Here is an 18,996-nt window from a genome sequence, read left to right on the forward strand (position 1 = left end):
GGTAGGGGTGGGAAGATAACACGGATAAAGCACGGGTAAAGTAGGCTTGACTGTGGACAGGAGTACGGAAGGTAAACGGAACCCAAATATGATTTGAAAGGCAGACGGAGAGAAAGTACATGAAATGGTACGAGAAATAACTTCAAGCCAGCCTCTTCTTCCTTTTCCCACAACCCCACTTTTTTTCCCGTTTGAAGAGGTGAGCAACGACATGCAAACAAATACCTGAGAAGTCAGGTCCCACTTTACGCCGATGACTCTAACATCACATGCCACAGTGCCAGGAGCGCGCCCTGCAAGTGTCACGAGCGGGGACTACGGCCGTACCCCGTTGCCACCCAATGCTACGACAGAAAGTGTGCTCGTTGTAAGTCCACCCCTCTATTGGGTGATACGAGTGCCTTGTAGAGAGTGCTCGCTCTGTGTCTACCCCTCGCTGTAACGGCTGGTTGTAGCTTCAAAGTGCTGATGAAATAATCTACTAAATGAGTTATCTTCACTCGCCTTCACAAGGACACATTGCCGATAAGTGGGTCACTTGAAAAGTGGCATGTGTATTGCCGCCACACTAGCAACAACCCTGGTAGAGATTAAGGTTAATAAAGACCGACTATATGACTTGTACGGATGTAAGATCTATATTCTATAAGGACCGGATATATGGCCTGTAAACATGTAATGGCTACATAATTTGCATAGATACTATTCTATGATCTTCACATAGCTACTAGCTTATATCTCAGCACTTCACCAAATTTCCTCGCCTCCTAGAAAAAGCTGAACAGCTTTTATCGTGCATTCAATTTTCTTTTTTTTTAAATATTTCTTAGAGTGATTAAGTTTCCGAGTGGCAGTGGCCATTGTTTTCAATGTCTGTTAAATGTAAATTCCAACAATAAAGTGCAGTGGCTGTCACCGAACACCTTGTGCTGTCACTATTAAGGTTGTTTAAGCAGTATAAGCGTTAAGCTGACACTATATACATGTGTGCGCACTAAAAATATCTTACGTTCACCGACGTCTAAAACGTCTCTCTCAGTAACATGCACTGCGAAAAGTCCCCATAGGTCCGAATACGGTTAGACCAGTTGGTGACGAGCAGCTCCGACAGTCTGCAAAGCCATCTCTGACTTCAGTTCCGACAGGACCTGTGTATCCTGACTACTGACACTGCAGCCTCTCCCCACCATGTGCAGCAGGTCTGTGACAGATCTTAATCATAATTTTCTTTGGGGGTGGTCAGGTGAATTTCTTGGTGGCACAGGATGAAACCACCCTTAACTTCATTTCTACAAACGCATTTCTATGTCACTGCCGGCATGATCGTACAGCCTACCCCTACCCACTGCTCCATCACACCACAACCACTAGAGACAGAAACAGTCCCGGAAGCCACTATATTTTTCCCCATCGTTTTGGCACTCATCTGTTTTATGCACGCGCGAACATTCCAACGCTGAAAACGACAATCCAACCTTGACCTCAAGCGAACGTTCTCTCTACTCATTATGCCAAAATAAATAAACAATAGAACAAAAACTTACACTTAAATCCTAACCCTAATATAAACGTCAGTGTGTCTTATGCACACTTCTCGAGTTCACGGTTAAAATATATATGTAGGCATGCAGGTGTGCACACACACCCTCTATAACAAGAGAAGTGTAAACATCAAAACGTGAACAATGAATACAAAAAAGTATCCGATAGAAAAAAAAATATATCGAACCTGTTACCTTCGTATTCAAAACCGCTCATTTTATCTTATATCTTGTCAAGATAGTCATCGGTTAATCTTTTGAAGCATTATGTTGTTGTAATAATACCACTTAATAAAAATATGAAATAAAATAAGCCAAAATATCGGTAACATGTGAGATAAGGGAAAAGTAGTTTGTTAAAAAGACGCCAGGGGTAAGTGGGGTGTGGGGTGGAGACTATTTACACTAGTGATGACAGAGTGCGACGTAGAGTACAAGGCAATTAACATTCCCGTCTAGCTCTCTGAAATGTCAACATTTTGTGGGAAGAAATCCCCACTAGCCTTGAATGTAAACTGCCTCAGAGATGTGTTCACAAAGCTCGTTCTCACACAGCTCGAACCATGAGCACACTCTTTATGTTGTTTACAGTCACACTAACAACGCCACACAAGCCGGTAAAAGGCTCAGCAGCCGACGTATTTCCCAAGAAAAAGTCTTTCTACAGTACACCGTGATGCTTTGGATGTAATGTGAGCACCACTCACCACCTGTGTTGGGATGGGCGTGACTGAAGTCTGCGGGGAGAGTAAGGATAACTAAAGGCAGTGTCCTGGACGCAGCAAGAGAATGCAGCTCTGGGAATGTTGTTATGCTGCGCTGCACGTCTTTCGTACAACAAACCTGTCAGGAATACAACAGCAACAATTTTGTTTTCACCGACAGTTAGGCGACTGCGGTGGTGCATACTGACAATGTTTGCCATAGCGCTGCTGAAGTATCACTTTTGTTTTGTGGCTTGGCACAGGTCACCGGACCCTTCTTGTCTCGAGGGATAGTTGAAGCCCCTACCCTACTACTATTTCTCTCTCACACACACTGCACGCGCGAGCAAACTGCGCCAAGTAGACTACCTTTCTTAGGAGGCCTATAGGTGGTAGCCATGGCAGTGGATGACCCAGTGAGGGCCGTGCTGGAAGGGAAGGAGTTGGCGGCGGTAGAGGTGATGGTGCTAAATCTGGTATCGAATGTGTCTGCGGCATTCAGCTGTGCGTTTGAGTCGCCTGAAATCAGCAACAATCACAACTACACTACGACTACAGACAAATAGTAGTGGAAAAGGTAATCAAACAATGTGTTTTTTAATAGACGTGTAATGCGTTGGCTACATTAACATAGGTAAACAATCATGAATAACGTTAGTATTATCGTTTAAAAGGAACTGAACTTTAACTTTTTTATATATATCCAACAATAAATGGCTCACTACTAGCTTTTGCCATGGCGAGTGGTTAGTTGTATATTGAGGGAAATGATACTATTATAGGCATGTCAAAATATGCTGTCCATTCCACAAAAGCAGGGCTCTGTTACATTTCTTTTTACCTGTTAAGTGCTACATCCTCCTTCTACTAAATGTTAAATAGTGTTTATACCAAGAGCATTGCGTTTTAATACAGCCAAGTAAGAAGCGGATAATTATTTTAAATTAAGATTAAATGTAAAAAATAAACAGCAAATCTGTCACTCAAAAGCCAAGCATCAAAGTTATTACTTCAAACGTGCAAGACGTCAACTAAAACTACCAGCAAAATTCCCAGCAGCTAAACTATTTTCTGTGGCAAGCACTGTCGAGAACATGCCTTGTCTCACAGCTTAGGAGCACATACACCATGTAAGTTACGATATCAGTTAATACTGGGATAAGGACGGTTACAAAGGTGAGTTACTGACGAGCTTTTTCTCCCGTTAAAAATGGAAGTTCGTGCTATTATTTGGCAAATGACTTTATCTACTTGATCCTCTGATGACTTGTCGGCCATCATCAGCAGGTGATAACAATCCACCTCGTTGTTTTTGTTTTGTTTTTTTTTTTTTTTTTTTTTTAAGAATGAGGTTTAGAAGAGTTCAGGATAGAGGGTGAGAATGGGCAGGTGAAGCAATATTTTCGGATAAAGTACTCTCCACAGATTTAAAGGTGTGTGCGGTCAGCCTCTGTGGACAGGCGGCAGTTCTTCACTGGCTGCCAATGCCTCCTGCCCACAACTGCTAGTGCTCGTCTTGCACTGACTTGGGATGTAGGTAGGCGCGGACATACAATAGGCCACTGTGACATTATCGTTAAGTTCCTGGCTTGATGAACGATGACTGAACAGGAATTGTGTCAATGTAAGAAATGGACATTTCGGAGAACACGTCTTTATACCATGCAACACGCTGGCCAGTCCCTCTTTCTTCTCCCCACACTGCGTGCGTGAATACAGACTACTCCTGGATCACGGCCTCTAGAAGAAGAAAACAATCCACCACAACAAATGACAAGAACTCAAGTGTACCCAGCAAGTAGATTCCAACCATCATATCTATATAACTAGAGCAGTTTGTTGCTGAAACTACGTAAACAGTATAATGGCCTACCTTTGCTGCTACTGCTGCTGCGGCCATTATCTGCATGAATGACACATGCAGTTGCAGCAGACTTTCAGTTTCAACATCTTTGGGGTTGTGTATGATCAAGCATAACTAATTACAGGCGAAAAGCTCTAGGCGGATGTTCCCTTGCTGGGGCTGGAAGCAGACATGCGCGCGCACACACACTACGTTAGTATGCTAATGGCTGACAGTCGGCCGGAGCATGGTTAATGATACTGGACATAAGCAGAAACCGCTGGTCAAACACTCCACGCCGATATCGCCACTGACACACTAGGACTGAAGCAAACTGCCAGTTCACCAGTTTTCCATTGTATTAAACAGTTGTGAAGACCTGCTGGTTACACAACATTCACACAGAATATTCATGTTAATTTACAAATGAAACAACATATGCGCTACTTGCTTCTTAGTAGTCCAACATGCCATCTACCTCACACCGTTGTAGCATGCAGCAGCATCGACCTTCACGTTGGGCACCTGTTGCGAATGAACGCAACTGCATGGTCAATGTTAGATGTTGATGTTAGTCGTTACCGAGACCTGCGTGAAAAGTTTACACCCTTTTCTGAGTCCTGCATGTCACAAAGCATGTCTGCATGGTTTCTGATGTGGTACACTATGTTGTTACACGTATATCTGCACTGTCCGATGTGACACAATGAGAATGGCGTGCGAGCAAGCTCATGTTAGATGCGGTTAGCTGAGACCACCACCAACACACCCAGTTGCTAGGCAAGAGCAGCAGTCTAGCGCAACATTAGTTCAAGCAAGTGTTTCCTCCCACAAACTGTTACCTGTGCTTATTGAGCGAGACTCAGTGGGTGATCTATCTGGTATATCCCCATTTACATGGATGGAAGGGGATTTCTCTTCTCTGCAAGAAAGTGCAATAAAAAACACTATCAGCATTGTCGAACAAGTAGGACCAAAAGGTCTGTGATCTTATTTATTGGAGAGTGAAATTAATGTGTGCAGTAGAAGTAACAAAATAATTATTATTTTAAAAAAACAATCCAAAAGAACCAGTAAAGTCAAAGGCATCATTAAGCGCTGAGGTCTTATGTACCGAAAGTGTTGATATACTGCTTCATCTCAAGTCTTGGAAGCACGCCACACACGGCGGATTACCTGCCTGGCTCTCGACTGTAAAAAACGTCCACAATGAAAAGGTGAGGGTGTCTCCCATTCTCACCTTACGGCACACCAGCGTCACGACGCTCACAGTCTGTCAAGAAATTAATACCTTTTCACCTTAATGCCAACACCAGCCTCCCTCTTCAGGCTTCCTTCTCTGCAACATTAAGGCAGGGTTGACGATCTGGATAATTTAATCATTGCTAGGCCTTTGGTACTCATAAGAATCGGAAACGTCAGTAAGTGTAGGACACGGCTCCATCACGCCTGTTCACATGACAAGGCAAAGACATGTACACGACTCTGTAGGAAGTACAGCGAGCAATGAAAGTAGTGTGAAATGGAGACCTCGCTTTACTGGGCGGGGTATACAGATAGGTGTAGTACCCATGGACGTACAATTTAATCTTCGCTTCTCATTCGTGCATAACTTGCACACCCATTGTGCCACCTGTCACGTGTGAAAACAATCGCGCGGTTGTTTGCGACTAATTTTCTCCGCGCGGCAAAGTTCTGCCTCAACCCCGGAGGTGCGGACTGGCTGCGGCAAATGTCAAATGTCAAGCACACCGAGAATGGGGAGATGACTTCGTATGTCGCCGCCACGTGATCTCTCCTACACCACCTGTTTAGCCGACAGCATGTTCATCTTCCTACTTGCTACCTAATCTGCCAAAGTGTTCTGGCTGTATGACGTGCGACCTTCTGTTGTACCCTTCACTTCGACAGCTGGATATCAGTTGCCGTTTACTATTACGACTACTAGAATGAGGATTTACTTTGAGCACAAACAGCTGGAACAGCACATGTACAAAATCAAAGGAGTAGACGACGGCCATTCAACCCAAACAATGCTACCCCTTGAACAAAAGATTCTATTCCGCGCTCGTCGATATCATCATCAGCAGCAGCTCCTCACATCTTGATGGTCTGTAGGGGAACTTGATTTTTAGCCAGACTGGCTACGTTGGTGACAGCGCTGTCAAACTTGTTTGCTGGAAATGGCCAGGAGCTCCTGCAGGGAAGAGGGAAAATGTAACTGGATCAGGTGACTATAAAGTGAGTCTATACACCCACAGTGGAGGGGGATATTGCCTTTGAGAATACCTCCTGCTGCTGCATGTTGTCCACAAGCTAGCCATCCAGGATCATGCTCAAGCAGCCATACACAAACGATCAAAGTACCTTTCTTTTTCAGTACTGCCACACGACTTGAATGGTTTTGAGCTAAAAACAGTTTAATATGCAGTTTCAATCTCTACAGTGCCAGATATCACAGGATTAAGATATTTAAATCGGTCATGAGCGCATAAATCCAAGTGTATCTAGTTTGTGTTGTACGAACTGCATTTTTAATGAGCAATAACACTACAATCAAATGATAACATTTTGAGATGTTTCAAGATCAATCGTTACTTATACTACTGTTACACAAGTTTCTGTTATTTTCGTTGCTGTTTCTGCTAAACGGTGTATCAATTTTATTTTTCCCTGAGGACATACAAACTTGCAAACGTAAACATACACTCGCACTATCTAAACACGCAAACATGGTTGGACGGCAAGGTAGATGCAGCATCCTTGGTATGTTGCGAGTGCCATTCATCATGTCAGTATTCAGGGGCCGTCAAAACACTACAGGCCCTGCCTTCCTGCCATCGATCGTGCTTGGGTCTGGATACTATCCTACAGCAGCTCTGTCAGCTGTGTGCGGACGCTGATCTGTATAGGGAGGGCAGGTGGCGCAACAGTGGTAACCAGACTTGCTCCACCATCATGGTATTCCTCCCTTGCAAGGCTGTAGCCAAATGCGTTATATGCAAAGAGCTCTCACAGCAGGTTACATTCAAGTGAATCATTAAAGGAGGGCATTTATTTTCAGCAACTCGAGTGGCATAAGAAGATATCTGGCGGCCCATATCATTAGAGGATAACCAGGAATCTTGTTTCTTTGAAATCCTGGCCAGCCGAGCTGCTGACATCTACAAAGCATAAAGTATCCATTCTTATCTGAAGCCAGAAACCCATTAGCAAGCCCAGTTTGGGTACAGTCTGGAGTGACATCATCCTGCGAGTCATATAATAATTTATCAGGCACTTAATGTAAGACAGTGCTAAAGATGTACAAATGCCAGTGTGATATTTAAAGTGAACAGGTGATGTCCCATTTACTGGGAATGATATTAAAAATACAAACCCCAGAATGATACACATTGAAACAACTCTAATCAGTTTGGATGTGATGAGTCACGCTAGCCTGTATCTCTATCCCGGTGGTAATTGAGCCGCTCACCTGGTGATTTCTAACTGTAGTTGCTCCTGGGAGTTCTTGATCAGCAGCTGCACGTCTGCATAGTTTAATCCCTGGGTTTTTTGCTTGTTTATTGCGCTGATGATATCGCCCTTCCTTAATCCCTTCATTATATGCCTTGCTGTTGGGGTTTATCTGCAACAAAAACTGATTTCAGCTACAGCCACAAGACATTTACCTTTTTATTTTAAAGTATTTGTATTGTTTTAAAGGATTTAAAATGAACTAAAGGGATCTGAAAATGGATATTATGCCCCAATATGGTCTAAGGAAAAATAACTATATTCAATCCTCACAGAAACAAAGAGTAAGTTAACATACAAACAAGACAATGAATGAACAAAAAGCTGACAGATTGATGCTGTTTACAGGAGGAACGATGGCAGCTTCCTGTAGCCAAAAGCTAGTTGAGTCACTGGGAATTTTGTCATTTTGATTACACCTATAGTAAATTACACCCCCCTGCAGTAAGGAAAAACTCCTGCACTAAATGGAGATTAGCTTTGCTCAGCATGCTGTTTATTCTGGGCACGCGGCCGGTCGGTCAAAGGTAAGCAAAGCCGTCTGTAAGACAGGGAATGTCCTCGGCGTGTTAATGGGGGAAAGTGGGTTGTGGTCGCCGGGAGCCCGGGTCTGCAGGAGATTATAAAGAAGCTCAGAGCTTTACAGCCCGTTACTTTTGTCAGCCAGATTAGTCATACAACCTATCAGGCAAGCTTTTTTAAAAATATTTTCTCTTTCTTTCCCTGAAAATCATTGCCTACACTCGAGCTAAATCGGACAGGAAACTCATAGTTTCTGTCAAAACATCTCCACAGACACAAAACATGCGTTTTTTGTTGGTTTATTTTTAAAAGGCTACAGGTATAAGGGAGTCGACGCCTTTCTCACTCGTCCTCTTCCCCCTGCCCCACTAGGGGTACTGTTGCTGGTACTTCTTACCTCTCTTGACAAGGTAAGTGTTGACCGCTCTATTATCACCATTTGACTTCAAAAATAATTGAGAGGAAAGTAACGTCTCCAGTCAAGCCTCACGCCAGGCACACGAAGCGCGCGTGCCCATCCTGCAAATTCCTGGTCTTCATGCGCCGCACATGACTCAGCACGTGTGGCAGCTCTGATAGCTCAAGCTAGAGCTGTTACTGCCATGACTTGGCCACTGACTTGTTAGCAGCGCCTGCAACTCTCCACTAGCCCCATACTCCGCTTAGTTAACAAGATCTCTTACATTTTCTCCTTTCTTCAATCAACCTCGCTACCTCAATTTTTCCCCTCCTAGTCTATCCCTGATGTGGACAGAGACGGTTCTTGTTCCCCGTGCGAAGAAAAGCCAAACGGAATGAGATGGGTAAATGAGGTCGGCTGCCCTGTCTAGGGAAAAGAGGTTTCACAGCTGTGTAGGCAGGAAATGGTGCCAGTCACTGCCTTCATCATATCATATGGGGGGGGGGGGGGTGAGTACAGTGTGCCACTTCCGCGTAATGGTGAAGGTGGAAAAACATTCTAAACGTCTCGCGTGACGGAAGGCACGAATGTATCCGCCTTATAGTGCGTTGCCTCACGTGACGAAGGTGGACGGGGCGACTCGCTCACCTGCTGTGTGTGTTCAAGCTCTCAGTACACATCGGACAGCCACCAACCTCGACAGCACTTGTGAAAGCCTCCCCCCATTTATTATATGCCCAATTCCTGAGGGCCCACCTTGTTGTCTTTGAGTACGAGTTAAATTGGCGCTTGCGTAATTTTGTAGCAGTGGCGTAGGGTGGAGGGGCAAGGGGGGAGGCAGTCGCCTCCTCATAACAGGTACTGAGAAGGCAAGAATGTGAACAGTCACTGTCAGCATGAAGTTTGTCCTACCCCCCCAAAAAGCCGAGCATCGCCCAACGTAATTTCATAGTTCAACCCTGGAGAATCTGCTGTAGCTATAGACCTCGGCGCTCGCCACGCCTGCAATTAATGATGACGAGTAGCAACAGAGGAAATCTCTCTCACACACAGACGTACGAGTGCACTCTAGCGGTGACACACTGTGCTAATATAAATCCTGCTTCTGTCTCACCCCAGGCGCCACCTAGCTAGTCTCACTCGGGATGTACACACCTGCACCCTGCCAAACACCCCGTGTATGACGTTAATAACGGGTCGACAGGCTTTACTAATGAGCTTGTGAGCTTCTGCTGACAACCTACTTGAAGGCTTGACTCAGTGCTTCAGTTTAAAATTATCTCTCTGGCTGCTAGAGTGAGCCACCAGCTGCAGCGGAGCGGTAGAGGCTGTTATAAAGCATCACCGGTGGCAAGCAAACGGCAGAAAATATGGCGCTGACACACTGCAGTACAAAAGGAAGCAAGGACACAGCAATAATCACAAAAAGCAATTAAAGCCTATTATTGCTCTTGCAGTTTCTCAGTGTTGCACTTGCTGATCAGCTTTAACGTGCCTGACTGCAAAGAGGACAACACACATAAAACCCAGTAATTTTTGTCACCAAGAAATCGAGAATTTCTGCCGGATAGATATTGCATGTCTTCCAAAATAAAAATAATAATGCGAACAAAAAGATCTGCACTTGTAATAACCGACTGACTTGTCAGATAATTTCTTCCTTCTGTAGGCCTACCGTTGTTGAAAAAAAAAAGTTTGTTGCTAATTTTGCTTTTCTAAGTGACTGTTTTTTCTGTTTTACTGTAACTAAAAACTGATTCTCAAAATCCAATGAACGAATAATCTCGCATGTGCTACATAATGAGGCAAAAGCTCTCAAACACTGAACTTCTCATCGGCATTACGCAGACAAGTAAAAGCTGTGCGGCACTGATACGCTTACCTACCAAGGCTATAGACCACCAGACAGCTAGGACGATACATCATATTAACAGAATTCTCTGGCTCTAAACTAACATTCCATTTTTTTCTTATACTGTTATGGCGATGAAGATCATTGAATTTTGCAAACGAAAAAGTTAATCACATGTTACTATCGCAAAATAAAGTAAATAAATAAAGTGCTATATGTGGTGGAAAGCGTGAGGGGGCGGTGTGCTAGTGTCCACCATGGTCAGCAGACAGCACCCTGAACAGACGTCTGACACAGACGTGACAATATCGATGGTGGTATTGCTTTGTGCCAACTTGATGCCACAAATCCTGCATGTGGTAAGGTGCTGCATGCACACAGCACTGCACCACAGCAAGCAACGTACAAGTAAATACAACTTACTGTGTGCAGACCGTGACATCGGGTACCGTTAGTGACACAGGTTCGCTAGCCAAATAACGGAGTCTGAACTTCCGGAGACTTGCGAGCAGAGATGGCTATTCCTGAAAACGTCCCGTTAGGAGTTCGTAAGTGAACACGTGACCCCGTCACACCCCCTCCCACCACCACGAACAACCATCCACGGTTTAACAGATACCAACGCCCACCGTCTGAGCAGCGAGGCATGAACACCACGGCACAAGAGATGTGCATGAGAGGGATGAGGGTGGGAGGGAGTGGTTTGCCAGCAGGGGCAAGAGACGCTGGAGAAGGGGTGCTGGGGGAACGTGGTGGGACAGTGGATATGTAGGCGCCATGCGTGCCTGTTAGCTTGTATCGATCTGCTTGTCGTCGTTGTTTCGTGCCATTTGGCAAGCGGGATATTGGAGGGCCGAGAAAGCTATTAACATACATGAAAGTTCACCACCCCGTCCGCCCATTCTGGCTGGGCTCCAGGGTGCAGATTAGGGGATTGAATTGTGCAGTGGCTGACAACCACCCACCAGCCTCTCCACTTCCACTCACAGACGCGCTTTCCAAATTCATCAAGACGGATGCAGCCGTTAGAAATGAGATCGATGTAAAATCTACCCTAACTTGGCGCTGGCCCAGCCAACTGACCAGACACGCCACAGGGACGGAGGTGAGCAGAGTGCCATGCCACTGCTCACGTCCACACTGTCGTGTGCTCCATTCAATGATGTCCAATCATGCATTACGCACGACGACACTTCGGGCCCACATTTCCTATTATTTTATGAAATCTTACACTACAGGCAGGTAATATGAACGTGCATGCCGAAGTCTTCGCCACCCTTTTGTCGTGTGGGCTCAATACTAGGCGACAGCGTAGTAAGCACAAACACAGTGACATGTGTATAAGGAAGCTGGATTTGCTTAACTGGAGTAGCCGTATCCGCTGTCATTATCGCGAAAACAAATTAAAATAAAATTCATACATATAAACGCCACGGTACAATAATAAGTGATGATGACGATCCCGCCAGGGAAATTGGTAGAGGCTGTCCTACCATCAAACGGTCAGCTGCCAAATGGGTTTCCATGTTTCACTTACCAAATAAATTCCCATGTTCTTACCATCCAGTAGTCAGAAGCCAAAGACGCCCATTTTCTTACCACGACTGTTAAACCACTCAATACATGATTAAGAGCAACCCAACTCGCTATTCCACGTGTTCATAATAAGTGTTTGTGATTGGCTGTCAACTGAAAGATTTATATTTTATGCCCTTTTTTCCTCTTATGTTCTCTTTGCTATTCGTTGTGGACGACAAAATTATTAAATTATTTTTCAAAAGCTAGCTAAGTACTGTTAGACTCTAGTCTAGACAAACCAGTGACCTTCCATGACCCATCCCCATACTTTCCGGGATCTCGTTAGTGTTGTAAGAGAACCAAGAAAATACCACATTTCTCTGTTGTTGTATTTTTTTTTTATTAAGCCAAGATATGAATAATAATCCTCCCTTCTCTATCTCTATCACGTCCCTACCATCACAAACAGCTAAATGTTTCTTAACAAAGACCTGTGTGTGTGTGTACGCGCGCGCGAATAAGTTGTGTCAGCGAGCGGTGTGCAAGAGAGCAATGAACTCACTGAGAATAAATAAAAACTTCCCGACAATCTAATTTGATTTTGTTTATGGAAAATCATCAAGCATCCTGGTATCACAACGACCAAATATCTGCCAAGTGCAAGTGCGATACAATATAAGCACAAAAGCCACCTATACACTAGTGACCAAAGTCAGGGACGCCGAGAGCCAGCACGGGCACCGCGGCAGACGACCTCTACGGCCCCTTGTAATTGTAATCGTAAATTATTGTTCCCAGTATATAATAATATGCTTACAATTCTACTGACCAAAGCCAGGGCCCTTCACACTCGTGGGCCCGGGTACAGCACCTCCCCCCTCCCTTGATCTCCTCCCCTCTTCTCAGGCCTGACCAGAATAAACTAAACAGAAGGATGGGTTCAGTGTCGAACTTGCTCGTATCTGCGCTACTATCACAGCGGTTGCTGACCGATCTTCACACGACAGCTTTCCGCAAGCCATACGGTGTGATGGACATTGTTACTTGAGTGTCAAGTGCTGTTAAAGTATATTTGTGAAACCGATGCCTTCCTGTCCCAAACCCAATTGGTTTCTGAAGCCAAAACTAGTGAGTGAGCGAGTGAGGGAAAGAAAAAGTTTGTACAATGTCGCATGCGCGCGCCTACACATACACACAAAGCGAAAGCACTTATAAATTATTGACTGAGGTCTATTTAACGTTCGGAGGGTACTCAGTGATACCTGAAGAGAGCCCTCTAACTTACTGCTAAAGTAAGGTAAACTTCTACTGAACCCTGCTGCTACTGGCGGAGGCACACCATGCTCATAGTGCCCACATCTCCGAGTTCCACCCCCAACTCCCCCCCATACACACGCCCTATTGCTCCCGCGCCGCCATGCTGCGACACTGACGTTCTCGAGAAGCGGCTTCTGGCACCTGGCTGTCAAAGAAACCACTCTTAAGATCCTGATAGCGCGTGCTCATCTGACATCTCTTCCAGTGGAACACAAGCCGAAGAAGATGTGAAAGGGCAATAGCTGAGGTACTGGAGGTAAGATAACGCGTGTGGCATCTCTAGCACTGCAAGGGTTAAGAGTCGACGTGAAGTTCGAGCAACGTGAGTCACACGGAGCGAGGCGGGAGGAAGGAACTAGTGATCTACCTTCATGGGAGGGTCTCTATTTTATTGAGTCAGGCAAATGCCGCCAACTAACCTGGTTGAGGACTGAGTGAATGAGTGGAGTTAGTAAGTCCGAGTGTGTACGCACTTCAGTTACAGACGAGTGCCCGCCAGTTCACAGATAAGATAACGAAGTACACTTTCCTCCCAAAAAGCCGGAATCTAGCGTCTCCCCCCTTGCTATGAACTGAATAAAAACCGTTATAAATGAAAAGGGTCAGTGAACTTTTAAGCACAGGCCAATGAACGAGAACGCTCAGGTAGTGTAGGCATCTTCAACAAATTACATTAATGAGCGTGTTCACAAGTTGGACTCTCTCACACACACACATACATATTCGGTGTAGACGTGTTTGAATATTATAGGTAATCACGGTAGAAACGCGCCTAAGACTTCTTTTATGAATACAACCGAAACTCCAAGAAAGCACATACAAAGAGGCCGATGGGCCGGGAAACAAAACAGCAGACACGCAGACAGAACGACAGCACCTGGCAGACTGTCAGGTAGTCAGGTAGTCAGCTATGGCAGGTATCATCCCCAGGCCAGTAATTAAAAGGGTTTTTCATTAGATCTAAACTTCATACTCTGGGGTCGCGCATCTTTGCTCCGTGGCATCAGAGGATGGTCTGTCTCTCACTCAAACAGAATGAGTGTTTGAGGACGAACTGTTGGAGCAACCTGTTGCGCTAGCTCAGAGGCAGGAGGAGGCAGTGAAAAAGGTTGCTAGTAAGTTTTCACATTGCGGTTCCAGCACTTCTTTCCCCCCTAGACCCAGACTTCGTCGTCAGGTGACAGCTTACCCTGCAGGTTACCGCTTCTTCCCCTCACAGCCTTCACGTCCTGCCATTTGTTGGTACTGACTAGTGGTCAACACACTCTCGCGCGTGCGCTTTAACGCACAGAGATCACGTGGACGAGGGTTTATCTCTAGTCTAGACAACTGGATCGTCGTTTGTTAGCGTCAGATCATTCGTTCGCTCTCCTTATTATCTCCTGCTGGCCAAAGTAATGGAAACAAAATCGATGAAAGAAATCGGAACATCCAGGTTAAAGATGTTCTTAGTGGTACAATTGCACTGCAAATAAACAGCAGATGTAGACAGCAACCTGACCCACAGACGTGGTGTAACAACCACTATCAAGCCAAGTTTTTTATGTAGCCTTACAAGAATGTAGAACACAGTAAGAAAGCGGGTACTCACATATTTACTGCTACAGGTAACTGCACAGAGCAAGCCCCCTGCCCCGATACGTCAAGGGCCAAGCCGAAAAAGCCAAATGGTGCTTCTCCCTTCTTTTTCAGTCCAGTGGTAACTCTCCCAGCCCCGGCCTCCAGGCGATTAAAGCACCTGCCCCTCCCCTACTCTTTCAGTTTAGAAATATATTTATAAACCCAACCCTACTGCCAACCCCTCTCCCTCCCAAGCTCATAGGCACAGTTCTATTTTTACCTGTGCAGTCCTAGTCATGGAGTTACACATTCGCGTACACTTTTAAACTCCAGTGAGGGCTTCTGCGCACGTGTGTGTGCGTGCGTGCCAAAGCATAACGTGAGTGCCTGTGTACATGTGCGTGCGGGCGTGTGTAATGCACGTGCATGTGTGCGCCCGTGCGGCTTGCGTGTGTTGGTAGTGAGATGGCGAGCACGTAGCCGCCTTATAAGGAGGGCCTGGCAGAGCGGGCGAGCGCCAGACGGCGGCCCCAGACACCTGCGGCTGCGCGGAGGCAGGTAAGCGCTGCCTGCCATGTGGCACCGGAAGCTGCGCCGTGCACAAGCGCCCTGCGGGTCTGCGCTTGAGGAAGGGCCCTGGCCCTTCACCAACTCTTTCCCCTCCCTTATGCCATCCCTCATACCAGCACGTGAAGGTGAGCATTCATAGGCTGGTCTTCATTCACAAAAAGGATGTACATGTACTCTAATGACATCGGTGCGTGCAGTACACTCGCATAAAACCCATACACACAGTCATACAAGGGTAAGCACAAGTAAGCGCATGTAAAAAGCTTTCTTCATTTTTACTCACCGCTTCTGTAATACAAGTAGAATGCCTCCTTAGATGAAATCGTTGCAGAGACTTACAAACCCAATGTCAGTTCTTCTTTTTAAAATCAGCTTTCTTTGTCTTCACCACGCCCATATCATCATCAATGTTAACTGACATCAAAAGCAGGAACAATAGGGTCGCATCTAGTCTTTCACATTTGCCAGCCAGTTGTTCATCTTGCCCCGACGCCGTTCTACCTCCGTGTAACCATGGAGAACCGCCTTCGAAGGTTTTTGTGACCTAACAGTCAGGTTCTGCTGCTTAACGGTATAATGCAGTGGTTTCTGGATTGCTGGATTGCTACCAGTATGGTCACAGCACTGCGCACGAAAACATTTCGTTTTCGGCCCTTGTACAAGGTTCTGAGCAGCCTCCATAGCAAGTCCCACAGTTCCCGGCCGTACTGTAGGATGGGGACGATGAGGGACTTGTACAGCTTGTGCTTGGTGACCACGCTGACGTTCCTGTAGTCACATTCTCGATTCGTTTGATCGCTGCTTCGATGCCATCTCGCACGTCGGCTGCGCAGCCACCGTCTGTGGAAAGAGTCCATAAAATTATATTTGAAGGTCTGTACTTCCTCAAGCTCTACGCCGATCAAGTGGATCTTTGCTGTGCCCTGCCTGATGGTGTTTACAACGACTTTACTCTTTTCCGTGCTTATCTCTGTCTTGTATTCACCCGTGCTGCTTGCAAGTAAGGGTCGGTAGCTCGCCACCACTTCGCAGGCTTGCATGGTGGCGTCCCTACGATGGAGGTGTGAGGGGCCTAGATGATATTGCGCGTGATACTCTTGAAGATGATGTTAAACAGTACCGGAGACAGGTTAATTCAGGCAGACTCGTCCCAGATTCTATCAAAAACCTTCTTAAGTCAATGAAGTTATGGTAGAGATCTTTGCCTGCTGCACATGTTTGTTTCTCTATCTGCTTAACGGTGCTCTTCCCATTCTGCCTGTTCTCCTAGCACCTCTTTAGGTGCATGATGTGGTTTTAGATCACTTTCAACATAGCCTTGCTGGAATGAACGATTAGGGTTATTGTTTAATAGTTCTGGCACTGTTTGCTTTTTCTTTCTGTAGCAGGGATATTACCAGCAATTGTGTTAACTCTTTGTGCCACTGTCTTTTTTCATTTCAGGAACTCCGCTGGGACGCTCAACCCCTGGAGACTTTCCACCCTTCAGGCTGCGAATAGCTCGTTCGATCTTTTCCCAAAGGAACCTTTCGCAATCTGGTCGTCTTGAATGATGGGTCGGTCGCCAGCATGGAGCTGTACAAGTCAGAGCAGAACTCAGTCCACCGGTCTATTAAGCCTTGTCTTCCGTAAGGTTACCAACGCTGTATTCAATGGCTGCTCCTTTCTGATGACCATTTCGTTATGGTCGTTAACCTCATTGTTGTCGCCCAAAGCCACCCTTTCATCTATCTTGCGGCATCTCTCCTCAGTCCATGCTTCCCTGGCTGCCTTCGTCCCTTTCTTTCTATTGCTCTTGACCCTCCGATATTCGGTCGTTCCTTCAGACGCCCTGGTATCTCTTCCGCTGTGGACAGGTGAACCTTCCTGATGTTACCAGAGAGGGTTTCCAAGTCACAGCCGATCAAGCTTATGGCGGCAAATTCGCCTCAAACTCGTGTCTGGATGATTTCCGCAATAGCCGGCTCTCGAAGATTTTCCACGTTTAGCGAATTCTAGGAATGGGTGTCGGGTGCTTCATCTTCACCTTCACCTGTAGACTTTTTAAGACGAACTTATGGTCGCTTTTTACGTCCGCGCCTGGGTATGGCTTCGTATGGCCTTGTTGATGGTTGACTTCAAGCGTCTCGGCAGCAATATGACTTCAAACTGGTTACGGATCGAATCATCTGAGGAATGTCAGATCGCCAGCCTCGATGGAAGGTATTGGAAAGAGTGAAGTCTGTAACTCTGTGCAAACTCAAGGAGCTTCCGATTTTTGTCATTTGTTTTGCCTAGGTCCAAGGCCGAACTTGCCTACCCACTGCTTGTACTGTACTTATAGATGGACTGACTTTGCATTCCACCAGTCGTCCGGAGATGGGGGAGCAGCTGATTACCGCCCCAAACACTTCTGCACTGGCGTTCGTCCAAAATGGCAATGTACTGGCCGGAACTTTCGCCTTGGAAAGCTTTCGCCCAGATGGCGAACTAAAGCTATATCACCACCAAAGAGTTATACTACATTTAAACGGTGAAAAACAAGACTCCCCCCACCATATGATACAATAACAACATCGTCGACAATATTAAGTTTTAAAAAAAAGAGGAAAATGAAAGATAAAAGGGTAAGTAAAGTATAAAATGTTGTGTTGTCCATTAAACCAAAAGCTGTGAACCAAAACATTAAATCCGATGTTGAAACCCTACCTTATTTAAAAATGAAAATAGCTGCCGGTTAGGTGGACTTAAACAAGAAAAACAAAAAGCCAGCTGTAAAAAAAATGCTGGCGGACACTCTGGATGCCAGAACAAGTGATTAAAACATGTAAAACATTAAAATGTCCGAAGACCAAAGATTCGCTCTAAGGGCATCAAGTACCTGCTATTACATTATCTCAATCTCTGAGATTTAGTAACTAACTTTTAATCACCATAACTTGAACAGATGCTACTGGAGACACACAAAGCCGTATTCGTAGAAACTGCCACTGCATTGACCCGCAGAGGCAAAGAACACTTCCTCCGTCTTTGTCTTAGTAGTAGGTGGTAATATATTTACCTGGTAGGTAGTACTACCTGAAAACCGTTGATAGCCCTGTACTAGTGGGTGGTAAAATATTCTAATGCAGGCAGTACGACCTGCAAGGCAATAATAGCACGTATCCTGATATAGTGCAACAGACACCAATAGCTTCCTGCAGTTTGCCATCCTTAGGTATTTTTCTGCCCCACATGTTTCATTTAAAATGATTAATTTCTCCTGCGTTCTACACATTTTCTTAAAGAGATTTAAAGGCAAAATAAAACTGCTTAGAATCTCGTAAGGAGTAGGATCAGTTTAAATATCGTCTATTTTCATGTCTGTTCATGTGGAAAAAGTTGAATGTTATATAGGATGTTGTGTTTAATAAGAAATTACTCGGGACTCTTTCGTCTCCTTCGTCCTCCGATCCCTATGTCAGTTGATGACATGATATGGTTGGGCATTGCTCACAGCAATCTTAATTGATATCACTACTATATATATATCACTAGTCCAACTAACCACACACCACAGATCACTTGAGTTCAAATCCTACCAATGACCGCCACGTCCTGTCCCTCGCTGACGTCACACAGCATGCCACAGCCTTATCACCGCCGTCACAGCCTTTACCACACCTTTAACAGCC

General features: G+C 45.4%; 1 protein-coding gene across 13 annotated transcripts in view; it reads right to left on the minus strand.

The window, feature by feature from the left end:
- The window catches only part of LOC112562770, a 39,374-nt gene that overhangs the window by 11,567 nt on the left and 8,811 nt on the right, over positions 1–18,996 (minus strand). For 7 of the 13 annotated variants that reach the window (XM_025236309.1, XM_025236299.1, XM_025236353.1 and 4 more), the window contains exons 2-4: positions 7,564–7,716; positions 4,931–5,010; positions 2,615–2,764 (exon numbers count right to left, since the gene is read on the minus strand). In XM_025236309.1, the coding sequence (XP_025092094.1) occupies positions 2,615–2,764; positions 4,931–5,010; positions 7,564–7,691 (358 nt within the window). In that variant the 5' untranslated portion in view covers positions 7,692–7,716. Of the gene's footprint in view, positions 1–2,614; positions 2,765–4,930; positions 5,011–5,387; positions 6,286–7,563; positions 7,717–10,801; positions 10,952–14,804; positions 14,960–15,626; positions 16,323–18,996 lie in introns of those variants that run through there. The other 6 variants (XM_025236273.1, XM_025236256.1, XM_025236283.1 and 3 more) reach the window with 6 other exon arrangements.

Source organism: Pomacea canaliculata, linkage group LG1 (assembly GCF_003073045.1).
Source record: "Pomacea canaliculata isolate SZHN2017 linkage group LG1, ASM307304v1, whole genome shotgun sequence".
Taxonomy (NCBI): domain Eukaryota; kingdom Metazoa; phylum Mollusca; class Gastropoda; order Architaenioglossa; family Ampullariidae; genus Pomacea; species Pomacea canaliculata.